This window comes from Myxocyprinus asiaticus, chromosome 29 (assembly GCF_019703515.2).
Source record: "Myxocyprinus asiaticus isolate MX2 ecotype Aquarium Trade chromosome 29, UBuf_Myxa_2, whole genome shotgun sequence".
NCBI classification, from domain to species: domain Eukaryota; kingdom Metazoa; phylum Chordata; class Actinopteri; order Cypriniformes; family Catostomidae; genus Myxocyprinus; species Myxocyprinus asiaticus.
The window spans coordinates 18,939,515-18,967,035 of record NC_059372.1 but is presented as its reverse complement, the minus strand read 5'-3'; the positions used below and the strand labels follow the sequence as shown (position 1 = coordinate 18,967,035).

At 41.8% G+C, this 27,521-nt stretch overlaps 1 protein-coding gene across 2 annotated transcripts in view; it reads left to right on the top strand.

The window, feature by feature from the left end:
* Positions 1-27,521, top strand: part of LOC127420203 (rho guanine nucleotide exchange factor 25-like) — a 159,363-nt gene that overhangs the window by 23,283 nt on the left and 108,559 nt on the right. Inside the window, exon 1 of one of the 2 annotated variants that reach the window (XM_051662257.1) lies at positions 20,214-20,609. The exons of the other annotated variant lie outside the window; for it this stretch is intronic. Coding sequence (XP_051518217.1) covers positions 20,516-20,609 — 94 coding nt within the window. The 5' untranslated portion in view covers positions 20,214-20,515. Of the gene's footprint in view, positions 1-20,213; positions 20,610-27,521 lie in introns of those variants that run through there. 2 annotated transcript variants of the gene reach the window in all.

Here is a 27,521-nt window from a genome sequence, read left to right as displayed (position 1 = left end):
AAAAGACATAAACACAAAGGCATACAGGGCAGCTGCATTTAGCTCTCTCTCTCTCGAACTGCCGCCTCCGGTTGCCTTTATCCCTCTCGTGGGCTTGATTAGCCTGATATGGGGCCGGGTGTGCGTCATCACTGCCCGGCCCCGCCCTCCTCCTTGCCACAATCCAATTTACTGATTAAGTTGATCTTTTCTTCAAAACACATTATTGAAACATTATAATAAATATCCCTAAAGTATACCTTTTTGTGTTTTAAACATGTTGTTGTCACAGTTGTTTAAAATACATTTTTTTAGCTGTTTTCATCGCTTTGCGATTGTCCGAGAGAGAGATGGATTACATTGATTCTGGTTTGCTCTTCCTTGCATTCCCGGATGTCATCCTCGAATTTTGCCACCTGAATTTTTCAACGTGTATTCAACAACCTGAATATTGAGACCTGAAATTCACGACCTGAAATCCACCACTTGAATAATAAAAACTTGAATTTCACAACCTGAATTTTTTAGGTGAATTCACACAAAATAATTTAAAATATTTAAAATTAACAGCATAAAATTTCGATAACATAAAATTACACCCAGTCTTTTTTGAAGATCATGAATTCGGCTTTTTCAAATTAAAGCTCTGGTGATATAAAAATGACGCCATATACATTACCCAAAACACTAAATAGCAACAAAAACTACCACAGCACATTCCTTAACACCTGTTTGTCTCTATGCACTGCAAACTTTTCCTTATCCATGAGATCTTTGCATGCAATATATAAAGGTTGATTTTGAGGATTTTTTTAAATGTTGCAAATTTATGTAGCTAATGAAAATCCCTGTAATTATCAAATTTATTTTGAGACAAAATATTTATTTGTCATTTTCAGTTTTGTTCAAGGTCATTAAATCAAAAGTTTTTTAATAACTGTCCAATAAGTGAAAGGATAAGGGTTAAAAGGCCCCCATAAAACACATTGTTGTTCTTATGTGGGGTGAAATATTTGTTCTGAAAAATTTTCAAAGTGTGCTCACATTAACTGATCCACTATAAAGGGTCTACTATTATTTGTGTACACTCACAATAACAACAAAACCTTGTGCTTTTGTAAAATAAAGAAAATAAACAGGGTGCGCTTTCAGCCGTCTCTCTCTCCACGAGCATCTTTCTGAAACACATCACAAAAATGAAGTGAAACTCCGCGAATACTTATCACACAAACATGAAACATATGTCTAAAGAAGGCTTAAAATGTCTACTTTTAAATAAAACAATTCAAATTTAAAACAAATATTCTCCTGCAATGTAATCTATATGAAACTAAGCGATGTACAGTTTCTCCTGGCTCAGCTCATTATCGCTAATGTGATCCCACCCACCAACAAAGCGCGCTATTCATACAGTAATGTGCTGAGGCGATCAATGCAAATGGTAAATGCCCCCAACAATGCCTTAAAAAACATCAAGTTCATCATCAGATTCATTCACTTTCCTGCGCGTTTAGAAGATGGCACGCTACACAGGTGAGGAACTCTACAGATGGTCCTGGATAGTGAGGAAGAGTTCACATTTTCCTCAGAAGAAGAGCGGGAATCCGACGAGGAACGTTTGCATTTTGAAAAGCGTCTTGATCCAGCCGAGGATACAATTTCGGATGAGTAAGTCTTTACTTACATTAGTTGACATGCTATTTTATATAAACATGTACATATTTTACTAGTTGGACTATTTCCAGACTTGCCAGCCAGTATTCAAAGTATAGGCAAGATTTAGTTACATTTAAATGTTGTTTCGGCTAAAGCAGGAATTTAAATTGTATGCTGTATGATATAAATATGATATGTAATAGGATATAAAAATAATATGAATGTTTAGATTATATTTTAACTAGTGTTTATGCTGCCTCATTATCATCAACGAAGCTTGTACTTGCAAATATCTGTTCGGTGTAAATGTGTAAAATGTGCTGTAAATATGCCCATATTAGAAAATCAGCATATTAGAATGATTTCTGAAGGATCATGTGACACTGAAGACTGCAGTAATGATGCTGAAAATTCAGCTTTGATCACAGGAATAAATTGCATTTTACAATATATTCAAATAGATAAGTTATTTTAAATTGTAAAAATATTTCACAATATCACTGTTTTTGCTGTATTTTGGATCAAATAAAAATAAATTTATTTGTAGGTCTAAAGTAAAGTCTTTATGTATAGAAAATGTATAGTCAGATTACTTCTTTTAACTTAAACTTGATGCTTTTAACTTAAACACCTCTGGTCTTTGATAAAATGCCAATGAAAATTTGGCGAGTGGTATTTTCATACCACTCCCCCGGACATACAGGTATAAAAGGAGCTGGTATGCAACCACTCATTCAGATTTTCTCTTCGGAGCCGAACGGTCGATGCTCACTGAGCTGAATTCCCACGGCTGTTCATTCACCTCTGCTGGATCTGACGGCGCATTTCAGCGGCTTCTCCCCCCTCTGCACTGGTGCACTGCAGAGAACGCCCCTGGGCACTTTGGCAGAAATAAAAGTATATTTCTCTAAAAGAGTATATTTCTCTAAAAGAGCGGCACACACGGATTGTCTTTTTAAAGACACATCTTTTTAAATATGTCTTTCCGTTTGTGTGTTATTCCTAGTTGCGGTCGTTATCTCTCGCCTTCTGACGGCCACGATCACTGTCTTTCATGTCTGGGCGCTGCCCACACGGAGACAGCTTTCATGGATGGGTCATGTACTCATTGCGAGAACATCATTGTGGCAACGATGCAGTCGCGGCTTGCCTTCTTAAGAAAGCAAGCCACCCTAGAGGCTCCCTGCCTTGGTCCTTCAACCTATGGGTATGAGGCCAGCATGGCTAGCACTGGGGGTGATTTGGGGACCTCAATGGGACCACCTCATCCGGGTGTCCCCCCACGGACCTCCCATTCCCCAGCACGCTCGTCTGCCCCGATCGGGCTTCCGGATGAGTCCGCCGGCTCGTCTCATGGCGAGTTCGACCTCTTATTCGGAGCCCGCGAAGGTGATGAGCTCTCGAGCGCAGCATCGGAGAGCGGGCTCGTCCAGTCAGACGTGGAAGCCTTAGCTGGGCTCCTCCCTTCGGGTGTGGTCGCCCAGTCACAGGCTGATGCGCCCAGTCACAGGCTGATGCGGAGATGACGGACATGCTTTCCCGGGCAGCCGCGAGCGTCGGGTTCCTCCCCTGAACCCTCGCGGCTCGATGATTGGTTCCTGGGCTCGCGGCACCACTCACAGCCACGCCACACCACTCCCCGCCCCAGTTCCTTTCTTCTCGGAAGTGCACGTGGAGCTGACAAGGTTGTGGGAGGCACCTTTTACTGCCCGGTCCCGATCTTTCAGCTCCCCAGCCCTCACTACCCTCGATGGTGGGGCAGGCAAGGGCTATTCAGCAATCCCCCGGTGTATAAGGTGCTCGCGGTGCACCTATGCCCGCAGAGCGCCGCCACCTGGGTGCCCAGAGCTCCCGTCCAAGGCCTATAGGTTTTCGTCATCCCTGATGGCCAAAGCCTATGGTGCCGCTGGACAAGCCGCCTCCGCCCTGCACGCCATGGCTCTCCTGCAAGTCCACCAAGCCAAGGCACTAAAGGAACTGCACAAGGGTAGTTCTGCCCCGGGATTGATGCAGGAGCTGCACTCGACGACCGACCTCGCTCTCTGGGTGACAAAGGTCACGGCATGGTCTCTCGGGCGGGCGATGTCCACCTTGGTGGTCCAGGAACAACACCTTTGGCTCAACCTGGTCGAGATGGGAGAGGCCAACAAGGCACAGTTCCTTGCTGCCCCCATTTCCCAGGTTGGCCTGTTCAGCAACACCGTTGAAGACTTTGCCCAGCAGTTCTCAGCGGTGAAGCAGCAGACGGAGGCTATCCGGCACATCTTGCCCCGGCGCGGCTCAAGATCCTGCACGCTGTCTGCTCGTTGCCAAGGGCGTCCCCCTGCGGTGACTGCACTAGCTTCGCCGCAGCCTGCCCCTGCGGCCCGGCCCCGGCGTGGAGCCCACCGCAAGAAGCAGACGCCACCCATCTCAGGGTCGGCCACCAAAAACCCGCAAAAGGCTTCGAAGCGCCCCTGAAATGGGCAACCCAGGGATGATGAAACCTGCTGCTCTGGAGCTGGTAAGCAGACCACTCCATCCCCTGGTGGAGGGCCGGGAGGAGAATCTTTGTTACCTTTGCATTTAATTGCGCCGCATGCCCAAGTGGCTGCGGTACCCAAGAGTTCAGCAAGAGCGGTTTCCTTGTGCCCTGGGTCACATACCCGGTGTACACGGCCGTCATCACGACCACCGTCAACCATTCAATTTTTGCAGGTTCAGCGCTCCAGCGGCGGTCTCCCAGCCCCTGCGCACCCAGCTGTGGCACAAATCCGCCCCCGATGTGACAGTCTCCATGGGTCTCGAGGACAGGCCTCTTCCTCCCCCATCCCAGGCTGTTCTGGGGGTGGTCACAAGGAGCCAGGTAAGTGCTTTGATGTCCCTGAACTCAGCACGGCCACGACACAGCGTGGCATCTCAGGCTCCGCCCCGCCGCGAGGCCCCACCTGCCGGTACATCCGACGAGATTGTCAGCCAGCTAGGGCTTTGGGTCAGCTGGGAAAAGAGCAAGCTCCTCCCGGTTCAGAGCATCTCTTTTCTCAGCTTGGAGTTGGTCTCGTTGACGGCGCGCCTCATGAACGAGCACGCACAGTCGGTGCTGAAATGCTTAACACCGCCCTCAAGTCGTGGTAGACCTCGGGTACCCTGGTCAGATTCACTGACTCCTCCTGTGACACTGAACAAGACAAGACTGGTGAGAGAGCAGAAACAAAACAATGTGACAGACAGAAAGAACTCCACAGCAAAATAGAACTCTCAACCCAGTTAACGTGAGGATTTTCCATACCCAGTCACGGGTGTCCTAGAACTACTGGAGCACAGGGAGAGTGGATGATGTAGAACCGGATCTTTTCCACATGGTTACCAGAGATGGTAAGACAGAGAGGAGCAGTGATGTGCGTGACCAAGGTAAGAGGAGTTCCACAGAGCATGCTGGCAGAGATGGGTTCGTCCAAGTGAGTCCACAAGTGCAGAGATGGAGTGGAGGGTGTCACCACACTGCAACCTGGCCTGGAGAAGGGTTCTGTTCCCAGGGGATTTATCCAGCAGTGTGACACTCACCAGTAACCTCTTGCCTACTAGTGAGCTGTGTCTTTTACCAGACAGGCGGCTGCTGTATGCCCTGGTTGTCCACAGTACAGACAGAGGCCATTGACGAGGCGTAGATGTCGTTCCTTGGGGGATAGCTGAGCTCTCCTGATTTGCATGGGCTCCTCACCAACATGGGCTCTAATGACCCAACCGTCTATGAAGACTGGGCTGTGGTGATGGCACCCTTACAGGAAAGAAAATACTTTCAGTGTCGGCGATGGATGGCTAGGTGGTTGTCAACTCTGATTTTCAAATCCACCATATCATCAAGATGAGAGGGAAGGTCCAGTGAATATATCTTGTCCTTGACCTGGTTGGAGAGCCCATACAGGAACCGGTCCCACAGCACTTGGTCATTCCAACCGCACGATGCAGCGAGGGTGCGGAACTAGATGGATTAGTCAGAAACCGTTCGATCACCTTGACAGAGATCCAGAAGCACCCTTGCAGCCTCTTTCCTGGCTCTATCAAACACCTTGCTGAGTTCTTCTGAGAACGTGCAGAAGTTAGAGCAGCATGGATGTTTGTTATCCCACACAGCGGTACCCCACTCATGAGCTCTGCTGGTTAGCAGAGTGATCACATAAGCTACTTTAGCTTTTTCAAATTTGAATGATGATGGTTGCAAAGCAAAGACCAGAGAACACTGAGACAAAAAGTATCGACATGTTTTAGGCTCATCAGAGTATGAAGCTGGTGGGTTCAACCGAGGCTTGGAGGATCTGAATGTGGTGGTAGCTGTGGGAGGAGCTGCTGCTTTGATGGTGGAACCGGCACGGAGGGAGAGCTGAAGTTGTTCTACCAGCGATGTGAGTTCGGCTTTCCACCCATCCATTTCCTTAATGGCTTGACTGGAGGCTGTTAGCTGATCCTGATGATGACCAATGAGCGCCCCCTGCTGCAAGATTGCCCTGTGTAATGGCAGTTCCTCTGCTGGATCCATGGCTGGCCAGATTGTTCTGTCACGTGGTGTTTGAGGAAGGACCTAAATACAGAGGAAATAAATGGATAAGTCTTTATTGAAACACAAAAATTGCAGCAATAGAATAATTGGCAGAGAAACCCGGCACAGGTTGTAGAGTGCTGGAGTGATGTGAATGACAGATGAATAATGGCAGTGAACCAGCATGGGACACCTGGGGTGGAGAATGGCGACGAAGAGATGATTGGAGCCAACAGGGTAAGAAATCCACAAACGAACAACTGTCCGAGAACAGGCAGTCCAAGTAAAGTAATCCACAGAATGTATATCCAGAGAGCAAAATCCGATAGGGAGAAATCCTCACAGGAACAAACTGGAAAAGAGAAAACAAAGACAGCACACAACCGACAAGAGGCAAGACTGAAACAATGTACAAAACAATCTGGCGACTAACACGACACAAAAGGGATAATATATAGGCAGGGAAAATAGGGAACAGGTGTGGGTAATTGCCCTGTGAGCGGCGCGAACAAGCATCTCCAAGGAAATGCTAATTACACCGGCCACGTGGCAGAGGAAAACACACGAGGAGAACGAAAACACACAGACACACAGATATAGCCAATAACCCGACCGAGACCTTGACAACCTACCACCTGCAATCCACTAGCAAGTGGCAGAACATGGTTCATTGCTGTAATAAGCCTATTGGCAATTTATTTTATGATACAAACCCTCATATATGTCCCTACCAAACATCCTGTATCAATAGGAAATACGTCAACACATAAAAGAAAACTGCACTCATCAGGCCATTTCATTGGGTTTTTAATGCACATCAAGCCTTGATTAGTACATACACAATTACAATTATTGCCACAGTGAAGTCTGTTTTCTACCTCATACACTACATGGGTCTAACCTTGCACATCAGAGCGACAAGATAAAAGAGAAGAAACAGATGTCATTCGATAGAACACATGTACAACAAGGGTATCTAAATTAGGTCAAAACATAAACTTTTAGGCCTGGGTTATTGTGGAGAGCAGACAGATTCTTATGTTAATGCTCCAGATTGGCTTATATGTTGATAAAATACTGGCCTCTGCGCTGGGGCTCCAGGCCGAGAGCCAAACCTTGTCACCCAGCAGCCACCAGCAATCATCATCTCAATCATCTCCTAGAACAGGATGAGCCCCTGTCAAACACATCGTAAACTGTAGTACTGTTTGTATACTCCACTGGATGTTGATAAAAGGTGACCATTTGGATGAAATGAAACCCACTGTTGATCGATCTGTAGTTAAATACCCCATGAAATGGCTTGAAGAGAGCAGTTTTATTTCCTTTGTTGACATATTTTTTATTAAAACAGGGAGCTCAGGTGTGACATTTCGAAGGGATCATCCATTTTATTGTTAAAGAGCCAATAGCCATGATAGCCATGACAAAATATACATGAACCACGATTTACTACTTTCTAGTTGGTTGCAGGTAGTATAAGAGGGTGGGACATTCAACAGAGCATTCAGGAGTACACTAGCATATAAATGGCTTTAAAAGTTATAGACTGTGACAAAAGCCTCAAATTTCTTTTGCTTCAATGGGGTCTTTAAGGGTAGAGCGCAAGAAGTGGATGGGCCGTGTTTTGTGTTATTGTGGGCTGTTTTATTTTGGGTCTTTGCTGCTAACCATTGCCTGATGGTTATTTATTAGAGTTCTCTACATCTTCTTCCAAATTCCATAGCCAAGTCTCCATGATGAACAGTGATCTAGGTAGGATAGCCTTTGATCCAATGCTCTGAGTAAAAGGGAGTCTGACATTTTTTACATTTCTTTTTGGCTACAGAGTTCACAGTATACAGTCAAGGAGACAGAAGGTATATTCATACAGTGACCATTTCAGATTCACAACTGTATTTACTAACAGGTGTGACTCTGAGATGGACCTGCACATACAACAGGAAGCAAATATTGAGTGATTAATGTCTGTATAAACAGGTAATCAAAGTTAATTCCCTTCTCTAACTCGCAACAGCCAAGAGTAATACCCGCAACCATAGTGACTGGCAATCATGCAGCTAGTCATCATGAAGAATATACATACTAAAAGCTGATTTTGTTGGCACATAATTATCTGCCTTTTTATGGATCAGAGCACAAAACTGGTCCACAGACAGCACATCCACACTGTGATATTTTATAAACAGAAACCTCAAGATGAGTGCAAGGCTGAGGAAATGTTTGCTGTTCCAGACATCAGAATAAGATGTAAGGGGAGACTTTATAAGGAAATGGAACCAGATGATGTTTGCAGTCCGTATACATTATAACTTCAAATAGAAATGCCCTACATAATCTTAGCATTAATTTATGCTTGTCTTGTGAACATGAAGATGCAAAGAAGTTGCAAAGAAGGAATGTGTTTATATTAGATAAATCTATATGTTTAAATCTCAAAACGAATCTTTAAAATCACAGAAATCCTCCTCAGGGCATCTTTGTGACTGGATTTGCAGGATCTGGGGGGAGAGTGTTAAGTTGAGGTACATGTGTTTAAGTCCAGTATGCATGGGTTAGGGAGTTGTGGTGAGAGGGATTGTGGGAGGCTATGCCTGGTACTATTTTTAATTTTAAAATGTATTCTACTACAGATTACAGAATGATGTAAAATGTCATTTGTAATGTATTCCATTAGATTACTTGTCGACAGTAACCAGTAACGTAATTAAATACTTTGGATTACTAGTAGAAGTACATTGCGAATTGAGAAAAAATACACTTATAATATTAAAAAACATTCTCTGAAAAAGCCTAATTGTCTTATGCAGTGTAGCTTCTCAAGTACATTTATTTTAAGGAATTATTAAATATTTTTTACAGGAAAAAAACACAAAATTTGTTATTAAGAGTAAGATTTCTGAAGTGCATATTTGCCCTAATAAAAAAGGTCTTACATCGATTTAATGTGGATTTTCTTAATAGAATGTATTATAAAATAGAATCACGCTTGTTAACAGGTGCATGTAAGGGGCTAGAAATAGCATTTCCCTATCTGTCACTCACTCGACGTTGAGTCGATGTAGTGACACTAGGGGTCACTCTTGGGAGCCCGAGACACCTCTGGTCTTTGATAAAAGGCCAATGAAAATAGGCGAGTGGTATTTGCATGCCACTCCCCTGGACATACAGGTATAAAAGGAGCTGGTATACAACCACTCATTCAGATTTTCTCTTCAGAGCCAAACGGTCATGCTCACTGAGCTGAATTCCCACGACTGTTCATTCACTTCTGCTGGATCTGACAGCGCATTTCAGCAGCTTCTCCCCCCTCTGCACTGGTGCAATGCAGAGAATGCCCCTGGGCGCTTCGGCAGAAATAAGAGTATATTTCTCTAATAGAGAAAGTCTTTTTAAAGATGCGTCTTTTTAAAGATGCCTTTCCGATTGTGTGTTATTCCTGGTTGCGCTCGTTATCTCTCGCCTTCTGACGGTCACGGATGCTGTCTTTCGTGTCTAGGCACTGCTCACGTGGAGACAGCATTCGTGGATGGTCATGTTCTCATTGCAAGGACATGTCCATGGCAATGATGCGGTCATGGCTCACCTTCGTAAGAAAGCAAGCCACCCCAGAGGCTCCCCGCCTCGGTCCTTTTACCCACGGGTATGAGGCCAGCGCAGCTAGCACTGGGGGCGATTTGGGGACCCCAATGGGACCGCCTCCTCTGGGTATCCCCCCGCAGACCTCCCATTCCCCAGCACGCTCGTCTGCCCCGATCGGGTCCGCCGATGAGTCCACCGGCTCGTCTCATGGCGAGTTCTACCTCTTATTCGGAGCCCACGAAAGTGATGAGCTCTCGAGCGCAGCATCGGAGAGCGGGCTCGTCAAGGCGGACACAGAAGCCTCAGCTGGGCTCCTCCCTTTGGGGATGACTGCCCAGTCACAGGCTGATGCGGAGATGACAACATGCTTTCCTGGGCAGCCGCGAGCATCGGCTAGAGTGGAACCCTCTGCCCTTCCCTGAACCCTCATGGCTTGATGATTGGTTCCTGGGCTCACAGCGACGCTCAAAGCCACGTCCCGCCCCCGTTCCTTTCTTCCCAGAAGTGCATGAAGAGCTGACAACTTTTTACTGCCCGGTCACGATCTTTTCAGCTTTCCCGCCCTCACTACCCTTGATGGTGGGGCGTCGAAGGGCTATTTGGCAATCCCTCGGTGGATAAAGGCGCTCGCGGTGCACCTATGCCTGCAGAGCGCCGCCACCTGGCGTGGGTGCCCAAAGCCCCCATCCAAGGCCTGTTGGTTTACGTCGTCTCTGATGGCCAAGGCCTACGGTGCCTCTGGAAAAGCCACCTCCGCCCTGCACGCCATGGCTCTCCTGCAAGTCCGCCAAGGCGCTAAAGGAACTGCACGAGGGTAGTTCCGCCCCGGGATTGATGCAGGAACTGCGCTCGGTGACCAACCTTGCTCTCCGAGCGACGGAAGTCACGGTGCGGTCTCTCAGGTGGACGATGTCCACATTAGTGGTCCAGGAGCACCACCTTGGACTCAACCTGGTCAAGATGGGTGAGGCCGACAGGACACTATTCCTTGCTGCCCCCATCTCCCAGGCTGGCCTATTCGGCAACACCGTCAAGGACTTTGCCCAGCAGTTCTCGATGGTGGAGCAGTAGATGGAGGCTATCCGGCATATCCTGCCCTGGCGCGGCTCAAGATTCCGCACCCCATCTACTCGTCACCAAGGGCGTCCCCCTGCGGTGACTGCATGGCTCCGCCGCAGCCCGCCCCTTCGGCCCGGCCCCGGCTTGGAGCCCACTGCAGGAAGCAGACACCACTCATCTCGTGGCCGCCCAGAACCCGTGAAAGGCTTCAAAGCACCCTTGAGACGGGCGACCCAGGGACGACGAAACCCACTGCTCTGGAGCTGGTAAGCAGACCTCTCCATCTTTTTGTTACCTTTTGCATTTAATTGAGCTGCATGCCCAAGTGGCTGCAGTACTCAAGAGTTCAGCAAAAGAGGTTTCCTTGTTCCCTGGGTCACATATTCAGTGTGCATGGCTGTCATCACGACCACTGTCCACCACTCTATTTGGCAGGTTTGGCGCTCCAGCGGTGGTCTCCCGCCCCTGAGTGCCCAGCTGTGGCACAAATCTGCCCCCGATGTGACAGTCTCCACGGGTCACGAGGACAGGCCTCTTCCTCCCCCGTCCCAGGCTGTTCCGGGGGTGGTCACAAGGAGCCAGGTAAGTGCTTTGATGTCCTTAGACTCAGCACGGCCACGACATGGTGTGGCACCTCGAGCTCCGCCCCGCCGTGAGGCCCCACCTGCCGGTACATCCGACGACCTCTGGAATCTCCATGTCTGGCCCCTGGACGGGACGCGGAAGACCTAAGCGGTCTACCACCTGCGGTGGAAGACATGATCACTCAGGCTAGGGCCCCCTCTACGAGGCGCCTGTACGCCTTTAAGTTGTGATTGGCTAATATCATGCAGCCTTCCAATACAGCCATTCTTGAAACTAAATCCGAAGAAAATAAACAAACACAACACAACATTATAATACTACATTTCAGGGTTAACACAACATACACTCAACACATTTCATTTGAATGTTTCAAACTGTTCACTCAAGCAGCACCATAAACTATCAAACAGTAATGACATATTAAATATTCATTAATTAAATTGGTTACTTACAGTTTTTCTTCCAGTAGTCCAATTTTAACTACCCCATATTTCAATAACTGTTCCTTTGCAAAGCTTGAATCATATTATTACATTTCACAAGCAATTCACACTGAAATCTTCTGAATGCACAAACGTAATTCTATACATCATGATGTTGGGTGCTTCAACCAGCTTTAACAGGCCAAAGCAGAGATATTGGACTTCACATCTCACATCTTCCATTTTTGATTACTCACAGAATGGTATGTGTTTGTCCCAGTCAGTGGCAGCAACAGAAAGAGTTGCACTTGTACCGCTCTTAAAATGTGGCACATATAGCTGGAAACGCATCAAAACGATGAAGGACTTCCATCATTACAAAAGACCTAACAATTAAAAATAACACAGATGACACAAAAATGGTCCAGGATGTCTTCAAAACAGCACAACAGCAAGACAGCACAGCTGAATGAAACACAATGGGGGTCTCTATTAAGTTATAACTTGACATTGCATCTTTTAAAATGTTCCTTTTAATGTTCCTAATAATAATAATTATTATTATTAAAATTTAAAAGTGGCGCGAGATGTATGATAATGGTCAAAGCTGTTCGCTAGTGCATGTTTATGTAGAAAAGCATTTAAATCCAGATAGCCACATGATGGTGTCCTGTGTAAGTCAGCTTTGGATGAATCTCCCATGACAGGCCTATCTCTCTCCTCTTCAACTGTGTGATTGTCCTTGTCCTTGTCCTTGTGACGTCACGAGTTCCAAAAATTCCAAACAGGCCATTTTTGCAGCTTGGTTTAAATAAATGCTCTTTTTCTATTAAGGAGGAAGTTTTCAGTTCTGAAACTTACAGTTTGTTAGTTACAGTACAATGACCTCTTATATGTCAAAAGATCAAGGAAAAGTTGATTCCTTATGTCATAACTCCTTTAAGATGTGAACGTGAACTACTGAAATACCTAAAGAACATACTTTATCAACAATAATGAAGTACGTTCTTCATCAAATTCAGTACATACTATGAAAGGAAATTAGGAATTTTATGTATGTCTATGTATGACATATTTTTATGTGTCTGTGTGCTTGAATATGTGAGCATGCTCACATTTCTGTATATATTTGTGGAAGGTTCCTGGATAAGCTCTTGGCCTGGGCATGGAGGCAGACTAGCAAACAAAGTGCAGAGTGCAGCACAACTCACTGCATCCGACAGGCTCTCTGCCAGCTGTATCTCACTCACAGTTGCTTATTTATATAAGACTTAATTGGAGCTGCTACTTTTAGAAAGAGGCGAGAAAGACGAGAAAAGGAGAAATCATTCAAAGAATCTTAATAACAACAGAATATGGCATAGATTCAGGCCATGATGGCACTGCACATGATGATTTAGAAATTATTGGAGAAGGGGAGAGAGTGACAGAAAACATTTTATATTAAGAGATTTAAGGGACAGTTGTAAATGAAAGGACAATTGTATTGGTTCACTTCACTGTTAAAGTAGGAGGTCTTTAGTTGTCTGAGCACCTTGAGGCGGATGGGCTACAACAGCAGAAGACCACATCGGGCACTTTATTAGGACCATAATGTTCCTAATAAAGTGCTCAGTGTGTGTGTGTGTGTGTGTGTGTGTGTGTGTGTGTGTGTGTGTGTATATATATATATATATATATATATATATATATATATATATATATATATATATATATATATATATATATGTGAACCAAAACATTATGACCTCTCACAGGTGAAGCGAATAACGTTGATCATCTCCTAACAGGGCAACATGTTAAGGTCTGGGTAGATTAGATGATAAGCTGAATGCAGGTGAAATGGGCAGGAGTACAGACCTGAGTGACTTTGACAATGGCCAAATTGTTATGGCCAGACAACTGGTTCAGAGCATCTCTTGGTCAGCAGCGGTGAGTACCTACCAACAGTGGTCCGAGGAGGGACAAACCACAAACTGGCGACAGGGTGTTGGGCAACGAAGGCTATCCTGTCTGGTCCGAACCAACAAAAGGCCTACTGTGGCACAAGTCACAGAAAATGTTAATGATTGTTATAGTAGGAATGTGTCACAGTGCACCGCACCCTGCTGCGTATGGGGCTGCATAGCCGCAGACTGGTCAGAGTGTCCATGATGACCCCTGTCCACTGTCGAAAGCGCCTACAATGGGCACGGGAGCATCGGAACTGGACCTTGGAGCAGTGGAAGAGGGTTGCCTGGTCTGATGAGTCCTGTTTTCTTTTACATCACGTGTACGGCCGTGTACGTGTGCGCCATTTACCTGGGGAAGTGATGGGACCAGGATGCACTGTGGGAAGATGACAAGCCAGTGGAAGGAGTGTGATGCTGTGGGTAATGTTCTGCTGGGAAACCCTGGGTCCGGCCATTCATGTGGATGTCAATATGACATGTACCACCCACCTAAACATCATTGCAGACCAGGTTCACCCCTTCATGGCAATGGTATTCCCTGATGGCAGTGGCCTCTTTCAGCAGGATAATGCCCCTGCCACACTACACACATTGTTTGGGAATGGTTTGAGGAACATGATGAAGAGTTCAAGGTGTTGCCCTGGCCTCCAAATTCCCCAAATCTCAATCCGATTGAGCGTCTGTGGGATGTGCTGGACCAGCAAGTCAGTTCCGCCTCACAACTTACAGGACTCGAAGGATCTGCTGCCAATGTCTTGGTGCCAGATACCACAGGACACCTTCAGGGGTCTTGTAGAGACCATGCCTTGGCAGGTCAGCACTGTTTTGGCAGCACGTGGAGGACCAACAGCATATTAGGCAGGTGGTCATAATGTTTTGGCTCATCAGTGTATATCCACCAGCTAGACTGACCACAAACCAACGCTAACCAACAGAAACCAGCCTAGACCAGTATGGGAATTGCATGCTGGTTAAGTTTTTTTTTTTTTTTTTTTTTTTTTTTTTTAGCAGGGTAATGTTAGAAAACTTTATTAGTATCCACTGCTAGCTAAAGAGAACAAAAGTGAACAAAAGAAGTTAGGAAAAGGAAAGGATTGTAAGTCTCATGTCTTAAAGTAGCCTCAGAATATGGAGCCCAGAGTTCTGGATGATGTTTGCATTAATTCTCATTTGTGCATGTAGTATGAGTGTAGATGTGTTTGCATGTGTTTACGAATATGTGTATGCCAGGGGAAGAGTCATAAAGAGAGGTAATGAAGTGGAGAGAATAAAGAAATAAAAAGAGAAAGGAAATGAAGGGAGAGAAAAAAGGAATGGCATGAGAAACATAAAAACAGACAGAAAGAGAGAGGGAGAAAGGAGGGAAGATGAAAAGAGAAGTATTAATGCACACTTCACCTCACATTCCCTCTTTGTTTCTTTGTCCTGTTGCCATGGAATTCTAACATGTTTCTATGAAAGCAGATAACAATATTCAAATGCCAGACATTATTTATTACAGCTTGAATATTCTTATTTGTTAGCAAAGGAAACTGCAATTCTGCTGGTAGAAATAACACTTTATATAAATTTGTACTCTGTTACTCACAGTTCTTATTAAAGATGAGTTTTTAGACAGCCAAAAAGACGCTCTTTAGCAAGTAAATATGCAGACTTTACTTAACAGACTACATTTTCATCAAACAGTCCTAGAAATGCCAAGGAAATGCCTGTGTTTCTTGCCTGGCCCTTGGGTTTGACAGTAAATTAGATAAGAAGATGCTTGAGATGGGTAAAGATTACAGGCACATAGTATACACTCCCCCTACTGATCTAAAATGTTAATGCACCCTGTAATATTACATAACAATAAACTTCAAAGGTCTTGAAATTTGATTTGTAGCTCAAACCTTAAGTGAGAGGCTTATTTAACATAGTATCACAGGATTGTTATTTATGTGAAACGTTTTGCATAGTAAATCAATTTCCAAAGATTTTCACATGGCAATTTAATTCGCTTATGTAGCTCATTTGTGTGTTCTCATGATGTTGGTTTTGAGGGAGGTATCTACCACTGAAATTATTTGCTTGCACATCTCAACTGAAAAACAAACACACTGAGTTCAGAACAACTTATTTTAATATGCCCTCTATTCATGGATAATTCCTTTAAATATTGCACTGGGCCAAGATAACTGGTTAGGGAAAGAGTGATGAAGAGATTAGAGAGAAGAAGAGAGAAGATTAGAAAGAAGAAGAGAGAAAAGATGACTGATTGTGATAATAAACAATTGCCATTAGAATTGCTCTGTATTGCAGAACAGAGACATACAAACAGGACAGCACCACATGTTTGATGTGTAACAATAGTCCTTGCATTTGAGGATGTGCTTTGAACATGTCTTTTCATTTTCAATTTAATTTGTCTTCCTTTTAACCAAATCAAAATGCAATTTGTTTTGTTCTGTGTAGTTGGATTTTATAGATTATAGGCATTTACAGCTGTACTTTGTTTTTGCAAGTAAAGTCACAGTGCAGACACATCAGCATGACAGTTTGCAGTGTTAGACACTGGGCGTTAAAGGAATAGTTCACCCAAGAATGAAAATGTCATAATTAATGATTAAATGAATATTGTGGTCCGTATTTTCAATACAAGTTGCTAGTGACTAATTTAAAGCTTAAAAAAGGACCCAAAAGTATAATAAAAGTAGTCCATGCAAGTCATGCATCCTATTCCAAGTCTTCTGAAGGCCTACAATAGGTTTTGATAAGAAACAGCCCCAAAATTTTCAGTGAAAATCTTGATGTCCTCTGCACGTTTATGAGCACTAAGAAGCTCGTTCACATTCACAAAATATGGTAAATGTGTGGCTCCCACATTCACAAAAGAACAACACAAGTTTTCAGCGCTATCAGTGTGAACTGCTTCTTTATGTCATGGTCCTGTCACTTTGTCAAGTTGGGTTTTGTCTGACGGGACCGTGACATCATCGCCCCATGTTCTGTCTTGTGTTTCTTGTCCTGTTTTTGTGTTGAGCGCACGGGTCCGGGTGTGAGTTACTGACGTGCGCTCTTTGGTAATGTCACGGTCCTGTCACTCTGTCAGGTTGGGGTTTATGTCTGATGGGACCGTGACATCATCGTTCCCTGTCTGTCTTGCGTTTTGTGTACATTCTTTGTGTGAGCGCACAGGTCCGGTTGTGAGCCGCTGGCACCTGGAATCAGCATTTCCATGGGAACTCTGATTATTTCCATGGGAATGCTGATCATGCCAACTTTCAGCTGGCGAGCGGCACCTGTCCCTTATTTGTCCCTGCTTATTTTAATCCCCTCATGTGTCATGTCCTATGCTTGATTGTTGAATGTGTTTAGTGTTGAAGTGTGTTTGGTGTGAAGTAACTTACTTCACTCTCTCTGCCTTGTTGGTTCTGTCTCATGTATCTGTTTGGTTGCCTGTCTCTGCCCGCGTGTGGTTACCTCCCAGTTTGCTGTACACTTGTTCTCTGCGCTCATGAATCTTCAACAGAGGATTGCTCGTCTCTGCCTGTGTGTTGGGAGAGTGGTTGCCTTCCAGTTTGCTGTACGCAAGAGGTTTCAGCGGAGGTTTCCTCGTGGCTCTGCTCCTTGTCGTCACGGTGCATGTGATCGCCTGCGGGAGCACTCTTCACGGAGGATTCCTCATAGCTCTGCTGAAATTATTATTTGAACTGTAAATATATCCTTTGAACTGTTCCTCTGCTCTTGGGTCTCTGTCTCGCTCTTGCCCTCTGACACTTTAAAGGGTTAGTTCACCCAAAAATGAAAATTCTCTCATCATTTACTCAGCCACATGCCATCCCAGATGTGTATGACTTTCTTTCTTCTGCTGAACACAAACAAAGATTTTTAGAAGAGTATCTCAGCTCTGTTGGTCCATACAATGCAAGTGAATGGTGATCAGAACTCCAAAAGCTCCAAAAAGGAGATAGCGTCAGCATAAAAGTAATCCATAAGACTCCAGTGGTTTAATCAATGTCTTCTGAATCCATATGAGTCCATAATGTTAGGGCATCTAGTGGCATGAATGCCTATTAGCACACAACAATACAGTACAGACTTGGAGACTTCCAGCAATTTAAACACTGTCACTGTGAATGCCTGTGTTGTAAGTTTCTGACCCAGCACTACTCTGTCATGTGTCCACACAGTTAAGATGAGACTTAACTGTGCCTGAAGTGCCTGTAATAAACTGAACTAACCATTCTTTTATATGCAAGAATACAACCCAATGAATAAATATTATGTTTGGTTGAGTGATACAAAAAAATATCAGACACACTTGAATATTTGAAGTTATTCCAAGTTGTTTGACTTTAAAGCAGTTAGTACTTGACTGCCTTTGTTCTGCAACCTTCACACAGGGCCTGGTGGGGAAATGGTTAGTTAGTTCCTCCAGTGAATGCTCTTATTGGCTCATCTTTCTTACTGCGAGCCTCTGTGCTTTCTGCAATAGACAGGATAATTGGTAACCGGGTAATTCCACCAACACGCGCACACACACACACACACACACACACACGTTGGTGCAGCTATCATTATGAGGACTCTCCATAGACATAATGATTTTTATACTGTACGAACTATAGATTCTATCCCCTAACCCTAATCCTACCCCTAAACCTAACCCTCACAAAAAACGTTCTGCATTTTTACATTTTCAATAAAACATCGTTTAGTATGTTTTTAAGCGATTTGAATTATGGGGACACTAGAGATGTCCTCATAAACCACATTTATAGCATAATACCCTTGTAATTACCAGTTTGTAACCTAAAAGAAATCCTCGTAAACCACTTAAACCTGCCCAAACACACACACACACACACACACACACACACACACACACACACATACACTCCGTCCATCCCTTGACACTCTCATTTTATGGGAGGAAGTTCTTTGCTTACACGCATCTTAAGTCTTTACATCAGTAACAAACTTCCACTGGGCTTTTCACACTTGAAATTGTTAACCCAGAGTCATTTAAAACAATAGGTATATGTAAAACTAGATTATCCTGGGCAAGTAATTAATCCTGGGTAGTCAGATTTCAATATTTCATATTGTACGTCTGTAAACCCTGGATCTTGTCTGCAACATCCACTGTTGGGTGCTAAAAAGTATGGCAAATTCACAGTCACATATGTCCTAAACCTGTAAACATTGCTAGTTGAAATGTGATATGTATCTTCACCACACCCAACTCTGTGCCTGTATATCTTCCATGCTCTGTAACTTTCAGAACTCATCAAAGGCATATCTCCTGTCATCCTGTTAACCTTGTGATACTGTAAACTCTGTGTATAATAAACACAGCACGCCTGTACCTTCTCTCAGCAGGTCTATTATTGACCCTTTAGGTGGAATTGGCTGGAGAGATACCGTAGCCCGCTTTAGCCTGGCACTCCTGATATAATTACCACATATAATTGCTTGTCATTAGGCTCATCAGCAGATTTTTTTCCCACCTTGTTTATTTTGGATCTGACTCACAAAGGGCTGGCTTTCGGACTGGCTTTAGCCTTAAGGTGCCTCTAACTGCCTTTTTGATTGCGGACTCATGCATGAGAGATAACTCTGATATAATTTTGGACTTAAAGGAAAGTTAAGCTAAACTGTCAGCATTTGTGGCACAAGTTGTTTACCACTAAAATTATTTAGACTTGTCCCTCGTTTATTAAAAAAAAAGCAAAAATCGCTGTTACAGTAAGACATTATACAATGTCTGAATGGGGCCAGTCCATAAACATTAAAATACACACTGTTTCAAAAGTATATTCATAAGACTTAAGCAGTATACGTGTTAACGTGCTGTAATTTTAGTGTGATAAAATGACTTATTAACCTTATCTGTGTAAAGATATATCCAATATTACAACTTTGTTGTCCTGGCGACATAATGCCAGTAAACCCTGTCAACTTGTAAATGCTGAAATGCCCATAAATCCCTGATATTGTCACACTAAAATTATGTTAACGTGTAATGTTTATGTCTTGTGGCTATACTTTTGAAACAGTGTGTATTTCAATGTTTTTGGACTGGCCCCATTCATTTCTATTGTAATTACCATACTGTAACTGCAGTTTTTGCTTTTTTTAATAAACAAGGAACAAGTAGAAATTATTCTTTGTGGTAATCAACATTATACCACAAATGCCATCTTTAAAGAGAGCAAAAAAGACCAAGACAGATGGTTGAATGGAATGGAGACTGAGAGAGAGAGAGAGAGAGAGAGAGAGAGAGAGAGAGAGAGAGAATTATGAGAAAACTGGAGCTTAGGAGAACACAAGATGAAGGGAAAAAGGGGGGAGTGGGAGATGTATTCTGGAATAGCCAGCAAGTCGAGTTGCTGACTCCACCCCCTCACCCCCTCCTCTCTCTCCTTCTTTCGCTCTCTCACTCTCTCTCACTCTGGCAGACTTACAGTCTGTCATTTGAGCAGACAGTGAATGCAGCAGAGAAGAAAAACAGTGAGACTGAGCTGCGCTTTTGCCTGCCGTTGACTCTGTTCTCGCCTGTGCAGTGACAACCCAAGACTGGATATATGTACAGTACATAATTCCCTAACAAAGTGGAGGACTTTTGCTTTCTTTTTTTGGGATTAAGTTATTCCCAACACCTCTTTGGAATTACCGCTACAGGGATATCCCCGGTGTGAGAGCGTGTTTGTGTGTGAGAGACAGAGCGTGTGATGTGCCATGCCCATGCCTGCTAATCTTATGGTCAGCGACTGGGGTAGACCATGAAGGGGGGCCACCACCATCGGGGCTGCGCCTGCCACCACTTGTTTCGGAAAGTCCTGGCTAAGTGCGGCTGCTGTTATGCCCGGGTCAGAGGTCAGTGACTCTAACCCTGTTGTGTCTGTTGGAGCAAGGCTCAAATGGCTCTTTAAATGACATGGTGGGCTGTGATTCTTTAATCAAAGAGATCAACAATAATAACGCTACTTTATCAGTAAGATAGCACCACGAGTCATGGCTTGGGAGTTCTTGGAGAACTAGTCATGTCAAGTACATTTTATTTGTATAGCTCTACTGACAATATACCAGTATATTGCTTCAAAGAGGCTTTTTTATTTTGTTTTAGGGCTTTACAGCAGATCATGCCTTAACGCATCATCATTGGCTTTATTAACTTCTATCCAATGTCATTTCTGCTGTTATTTCAGTTTTTTCCCTCCTACACCATTATTGTATAGTTTTTCTCTACTGTGATCCTCTCCAAATATCTCTCCTGTTCCAAACATGATTTATCAGATGCTCACCCACCTCATCCTTATCTCTCTTTTCTAAAGCACACAATTTTTTATGTGTGCATGAATTGCATTGCATGCATGGGTGTTTATGTGTTTTGGGGGGATTTGGAGGTGCCTCTTTTTTTCCTTCTGCTCGCACTTAGCTGGAGCAACAGATGCCTGTTACTTCTCATGGCTACGGCTTCCCCACACAAACACTTTTTCTCACTGTATTACTCCCCCCTCTCAAACACACACACATTTAACGGTTATCAAAAGGCAAAGCAACAGCATATGTGTACATGTCAGCGTGTGCACATGTGCATTTATGTGACTGTGTGTATACTGTATGTGTGTGTTTATGTGTTGGACATAGTGCCTTGTGATTGTGTGTGAGTGTGTGTGTGTGTGTGTGTGGGGGGGGGGTAGTATGGGGTTGTTCCAAACCATATGGCTTTCTTTTGTGGAACACAAATGAAATGTTAGGCAGTATGTCTCAGTAGAGCCCTATGATTTCCGCAATGCAGAAAACACGGACAGAATTGTGGTATCTAGTCATAAAAACGGAATTAACTGTAAAGTGCGGAACATTATGGAAATTTGACATATTTATGATAAAAGTAATGTATTGAACAATTATTTCCTAGTATGATAATTAAACCACAAAAGACTGAGATTTAATTAAATAAATATACAGTCTGCATGTGCTGCGCATATCAAAGTGAATGGGTGAAGCCGGCCGCTCATGAAACACCTCATCATGAGCAACACGCAAGCTCTGTGTATGTAGTAGACAGAGGACTTTGGTAATATGCGATGTAAGCAGATCGCTCATTTACTGTGAAGCATGCAGCACATGCAGACTATATATATATATATATATATATATATATATATATATATATATATATATATATACTGTATATATATGTATGTATATATACTGTATACTGTGTATATATATATATATATATATATATATATATATATATATATATATATATATATATATTTATACACAGTATATATATATATACTGTGTATATACAGTATAATTAAATCTAAAATCAAAATAGTAATACATGATAAATCTAAAATAAATACATTATATTTAAGCAATATCTTGCAAGCAAGACTGCTGTTTTACAGAATAAAAGTTTTCATTAATTCTGTGATGCTCTGATATGCAGCACTGTATCTGACAAAAAAATAACTCCAATGTTGTGCTTTGGATTGTGCTGTGAGGATCTGTATAGATGCACTTCATTTGATAAAAATAATGCAATGGTATGTTGAAAAGTAATTTTTCTGTTTTAATTTGATTAAAGTTATATGAATTCATTAGATTAGACCATTTTTAAGGTAACACTTAATAATAACTTTCATTAATAAATCATTAACAAACATATTATAGTCAATAGTTAATGTTCAGAATATTATACTGTATATTTGAATATATAAAGTAGTTATGAGATAATGCACTTGTTAAAGTTCATTAATTAATTTAACTAACATTAACTAATAATCTTATGTAGCCTAATGTAAATTCAAATACGTACAAATGTTATTAACCTTTCATTACTATACGGCCTTGAAGTTTTTAAAATTTACAAACCATTATAACAAATGTTATATAATGGTTAAAAGATCATTTGTTAATGTACATTTAAATGCTTACAAATTCATTAAACGTTTTCATAAATTATTCATAAATAAGCTCATGCACATTTAAAAATATTTTCAGAAATTATTAGTATTGTTCACCACATTACATACTATTCATGTTTACAAAGTATTCATTAATGTCCAGCAGCTAATTGGTAACCGTGATCTGTAAAGGCCACACATTTGCTGTTTAATTTGTTGAGGTATACAGTATATGCATGCTTTTACTATGTACACATCTGTAAAATCATTCATTAATTATTTGTTTATATTTTTGCAGTACCCAATCTGAAGTTAAAGTATTCATCCATTGTAAATGTTTATAAAGGTTTACTAATGATTATTTAGAACCTTTATTTAGTAATAAAAGTTTGTGTATGGTGCGTTGGTTACATTTTGTTTATCAACGACTATTTGTTTATTGACATCAACAACAACACATAATAACAAGAACAGCCTACATTGAGAGAAAAACTGTTTGTTGCCTCAATATCAGATTTGTGCTAAAAAAAATCAGGATACTAAAATTGTAATGAATGAAAGCCTACTGACAGAAACTTTCATTTAAAATGAATCAACAGCCGTTAAATTTTGCTTCTGGGAGCAGGTGGTCACTTTTTTTTCCATTGCCGAGATTTTCATTAACTAATGATCTGTTAAGCATTATGAAATGTTAGTTAAAGTCATTAGTTAACATTAACAAGCACATTATCTCATATTTCTAACTATTTGAAAATACATTAACTAATGAGCACTATATAATGTTTGTTAATGATTTGTTAATGAAAGTTATTATAAAGTGTTACTGTTTTTTATTATAAAGTTTAATTAAACTTTTAAAAACAGAATTCAGAAAAAAATGAAACAGTAACAAGGAATTTGGGAAAACATAAAAAGGAATTTAGAAAAAAACAAAAAAACAACAGATTTCATAAGGGCCATATCTTTTCAGTTTCATCGATTTTTTTTTTTTTTTTTTTTTACAAAAATATAGTGAAAGTGAATAGTGACAAAGGATGTCATTCTGCCTGAAATTTTCTTTTGTGTTTCACTGGAAAAAACATTTTTCATTGAACTATCCATTTGTGTGGCAGTTCAAACCTTTATAACTTTGACTAAAACTGCTGATTGTATAGTAAATGTTGGCTACGAAAGGAAAATATTCTTGAGATTGCATCCATGTAAAGGGTTCTTGCTATATTCTGTTTGTTTTCTGTTTTGAGTCTGAAATTGTACAGTTTCATAATTTTCTAAAACACACCACTTTAAAGCATTCTACAAGTGCTCTTTTATCATTGTTTGTAATATAGTCTTCTCTGTGGGGCTCCGGCATAGTTCAGATGCCTCTAGTTTAATCTTTAGTGCTTATGTAATGGATATTCTTTCTCTGAGCCAGAGTATGTGGATTCTACCTTCATTTAGGTCTCGTCTAAGTTAGCTGCAGACATTATTCTGAAGTCTTGAAATACCGCACAAGCCATATAAGAATGTAACCAATTGTTTAAGATTAGGGGGTCCAAATGTTAAAGTTTAAGAATCTGCCAAAAAGCCATATTGACTGACCACTAATCAGAACATTGGGGGGCATTAGTCCCAAAAAAGGTGGAACATGGCAGTGCACCACTGAACTCTCTTCACCAGAAAAGATGTCAATCTTTAAAAGTGATGCTATCCTGTGGTTACGTATACCAGATCTTGAATGCAGCTGAAAGTCAGCAAATATAATTTTAATGTTGGGCATTAGCATCAAGCTCTGCTGCTTAAATATAAATCACTTAGGAGAAGGCTGTGGGCAGATGAAGCCGCTTAAACCCATATGTGACTTCCTCCCACACTTTTCCCCTATTTTTCTTTTTCTTCTCTTTCTCTTTCCGAGCCTGACTCTCTTGTCTTGATGTTATAGCTCTTTCCTAAAACCTAGTTAGTTGCCTTGCTGTCTGTTGTCGATACATAGGCAAATGCATTCTAAGGGGCCATTCAGACTGAACGGGTTCCTGCATAAAAAAAATCTAGACATAGTGCAACGAATGGAACAGAATTCAGGTGTCTAAAGACACGTTTTTAAATGTTGTAGTTCTTTTAACTTTACACACCATCTTAAAAACATGGGATCTCTTTGCGAGATGATAACAAAAGAGAGCAAGACATGGCAAAAACATCCATCTAGCACATGTTAACAGAAAAACAATGCAAAAACAGGTTTGGTGTGAATGACAATTACAGTACTGTAGCATCGAAACTTAAGTAAAATCTCATTATAAGTAACTGAATTGGAATGCCCTATATAGGCAGCAACTCGTGCATCATGCTCTTCACACGAAGTGCACATCTTAGTTGATTTCAACAGAGTTTGGTATTAACAAGTTGCTAAGCTAATGCCACAATACTCTAATAAGCATAAAAATACATAGCACACACATACATTGGGGAAAATAAATAATAAAAAAAAAACTATTTGTGATATTTTTCAACAATTAAATCAACAATTATCTCGCCTCATCAGCTATCTTTGATTTATTTTTCTCACTAAGCTTGTCGCAGTCGGATTGTCTTATCCACATAGGAAACATGTTGCTGTAGAATTTGGCCAAATCAAGGCATCTTAAAAGGCAGCATAAAAAAGCCTTTGTACTGGGAGCATATCATGTCATAAAATGCTTTCTCCGTTGGCACCTCACTAGATTTTAGAACAGAACAAATATGTCTCTCTCTTGCACCTAAGCTCTATTCTCTCTGATAGGAGGGAGTGTAAATGGCTGGTTTATGTAAGAGCGTTTAATCACGCTTGGATGAGGGCTAAATGTTTATTCAGTCCCGGGAATAAAGTACACAACCTGAATACATCCAGAGCAGGAGGGCTGTCAATGTGCTGTTTTTTGCATGGTTAGAGGGGTAGACTTTCTCACACTGCAGGAAGAGCTATCAGCCTAGTTCACTGTGTCACACATATTCCTGTGACCATACAGACATATCGCTTTGAAACACACATACACACTTTCCCATAATTATGGCCAGAGCGATAGAAAGAGTCACATACACCCTCTTTGTGTTGATGTTTACAGGAAAAACAATCAGAAGCTGCTGAGATAATCAGCCTCACATATCAGTTGCTCATCACCAAAGGTTCTTTCCTGTCTGCAAGATTCTAATGGATGCAACCATACAGGACTCTCACTTCCAGGAACTCTTCTAAGCTCCATTATTCCACAACCTATAGTGATTTGAATTTGCCACTTCCCCCTTGCAAAATAGTACTGTCATGGTATCATATGTTAATATTACGGAACTTTGAAATACAGTATACTGTACAATGGTACTGAATGACTACCATATTCATAGCAAGGTTCAGTATTTACATGGTATTCCAGGGTGTTGCAAAGAACAAGATGGCATTACCATGGTACATATTAAAAAACATGGTAATACCATGGTATGTTTTTATTAGTATACTTTTTACCTCTCTCAAAAGATTCTAATCTTGCAAGGAAGGAACACAGGAGATGGTATTATAGGAATATGCTGGGTTCAATACAAGTTAATCTCAATCGACAGCATTTGTGGCATAAGGTTGAAAACGACAAACATATTTAGACTCATCCCTCCTTTTCTTTAAAAGCAAATATTTGACATTACAGTGAGGCACTTACAATGGAAGTGAATGGGGCCAAATTTTGGAGGGTTTAAAGAAATTTTAGAAATGTGAAGCTTATAATTTTGTAAAAGCACTTGAATTAATTCTTCTTTTAAAACTCTATTATTTGTGCTGTAAAGTTGTTTAAATCATAATTTTTATGGTCGTTTTAGGGATTACGGTGTTATGTAGTTATGGCAGCGAAGTTGTAAAACTGGATATACTTTAAGTTTACACAGAAAAGTTAAGTAAGTGATTATATCACATGCATATTATTTACATTTTGTGGCTATACTTTTGACGGATTGGCCCAATTTACTTCCATTGTAAGTGCCTCACTTTAACCCAGATTCTTGCTTTTTTTTTTTAAGGAGGGACAAGTCGAAATTAATATTTGTGGTAATTAACATTATGCCACAAATGCTGTCGGAATTTAACTTGTATTAAATATTCCCTTAATTTTTTTTCATGAATTTCCACATAGTCCACATAGAAATATAAGTTACAGAACATCTCATGAATAGGATAAAACTAGATTTTTATTGCTAATCGTATCGGTTGACCACGTTGCCTTTCAAAGTATACTCTTTTGACCATGAACGAAAACAAATGCGTTCGATGCATGCGCACTAGCACTGCTTTGTGATACTCTTTTAGTACAGTCAACGGCAGGCTCTTGCGCTGACAATGAGCACAGACGAGGACTGTTCATGTGTCGAGAAAATCTGGGCCACATGCTTACTGTGTTGATGATGAAATTGGCGTCACGCATACTGAAGTATACAACCGAAGTATACTATGGCCTTTAGGTGTTCTGAGTGGTTTTTAGTACTTTTCTATGCAGTTACTAGGGCGTTCTGAGTGGCTGCTAGGGCATTGCTTGCCTTAGAAAGCACCACTAAAAACGGAATCACTTCCACCTCAATGATAGCTATTTTTCCAAAGGCCAGAATTAAATCACATGCTTTTTTAGCCAAACGATCATCCTTGTAATTGCATGACAGTAAGTGCTATTTCTTTACCACACTGCAGCTGTAGATTACTATTATTTACAAACCCAGCAGGAATCCATCATATGACGTCTCTTCTCTGCATCATAATGAGCACCCAGCTTACAAGACACATGACAATCATCTGTTCAGTCACTATTAAGGTGACCATGACTATGTAGCTGAGAGACTAACAGACACTTCCCTACTGCTGTCTCAATGAAAACAC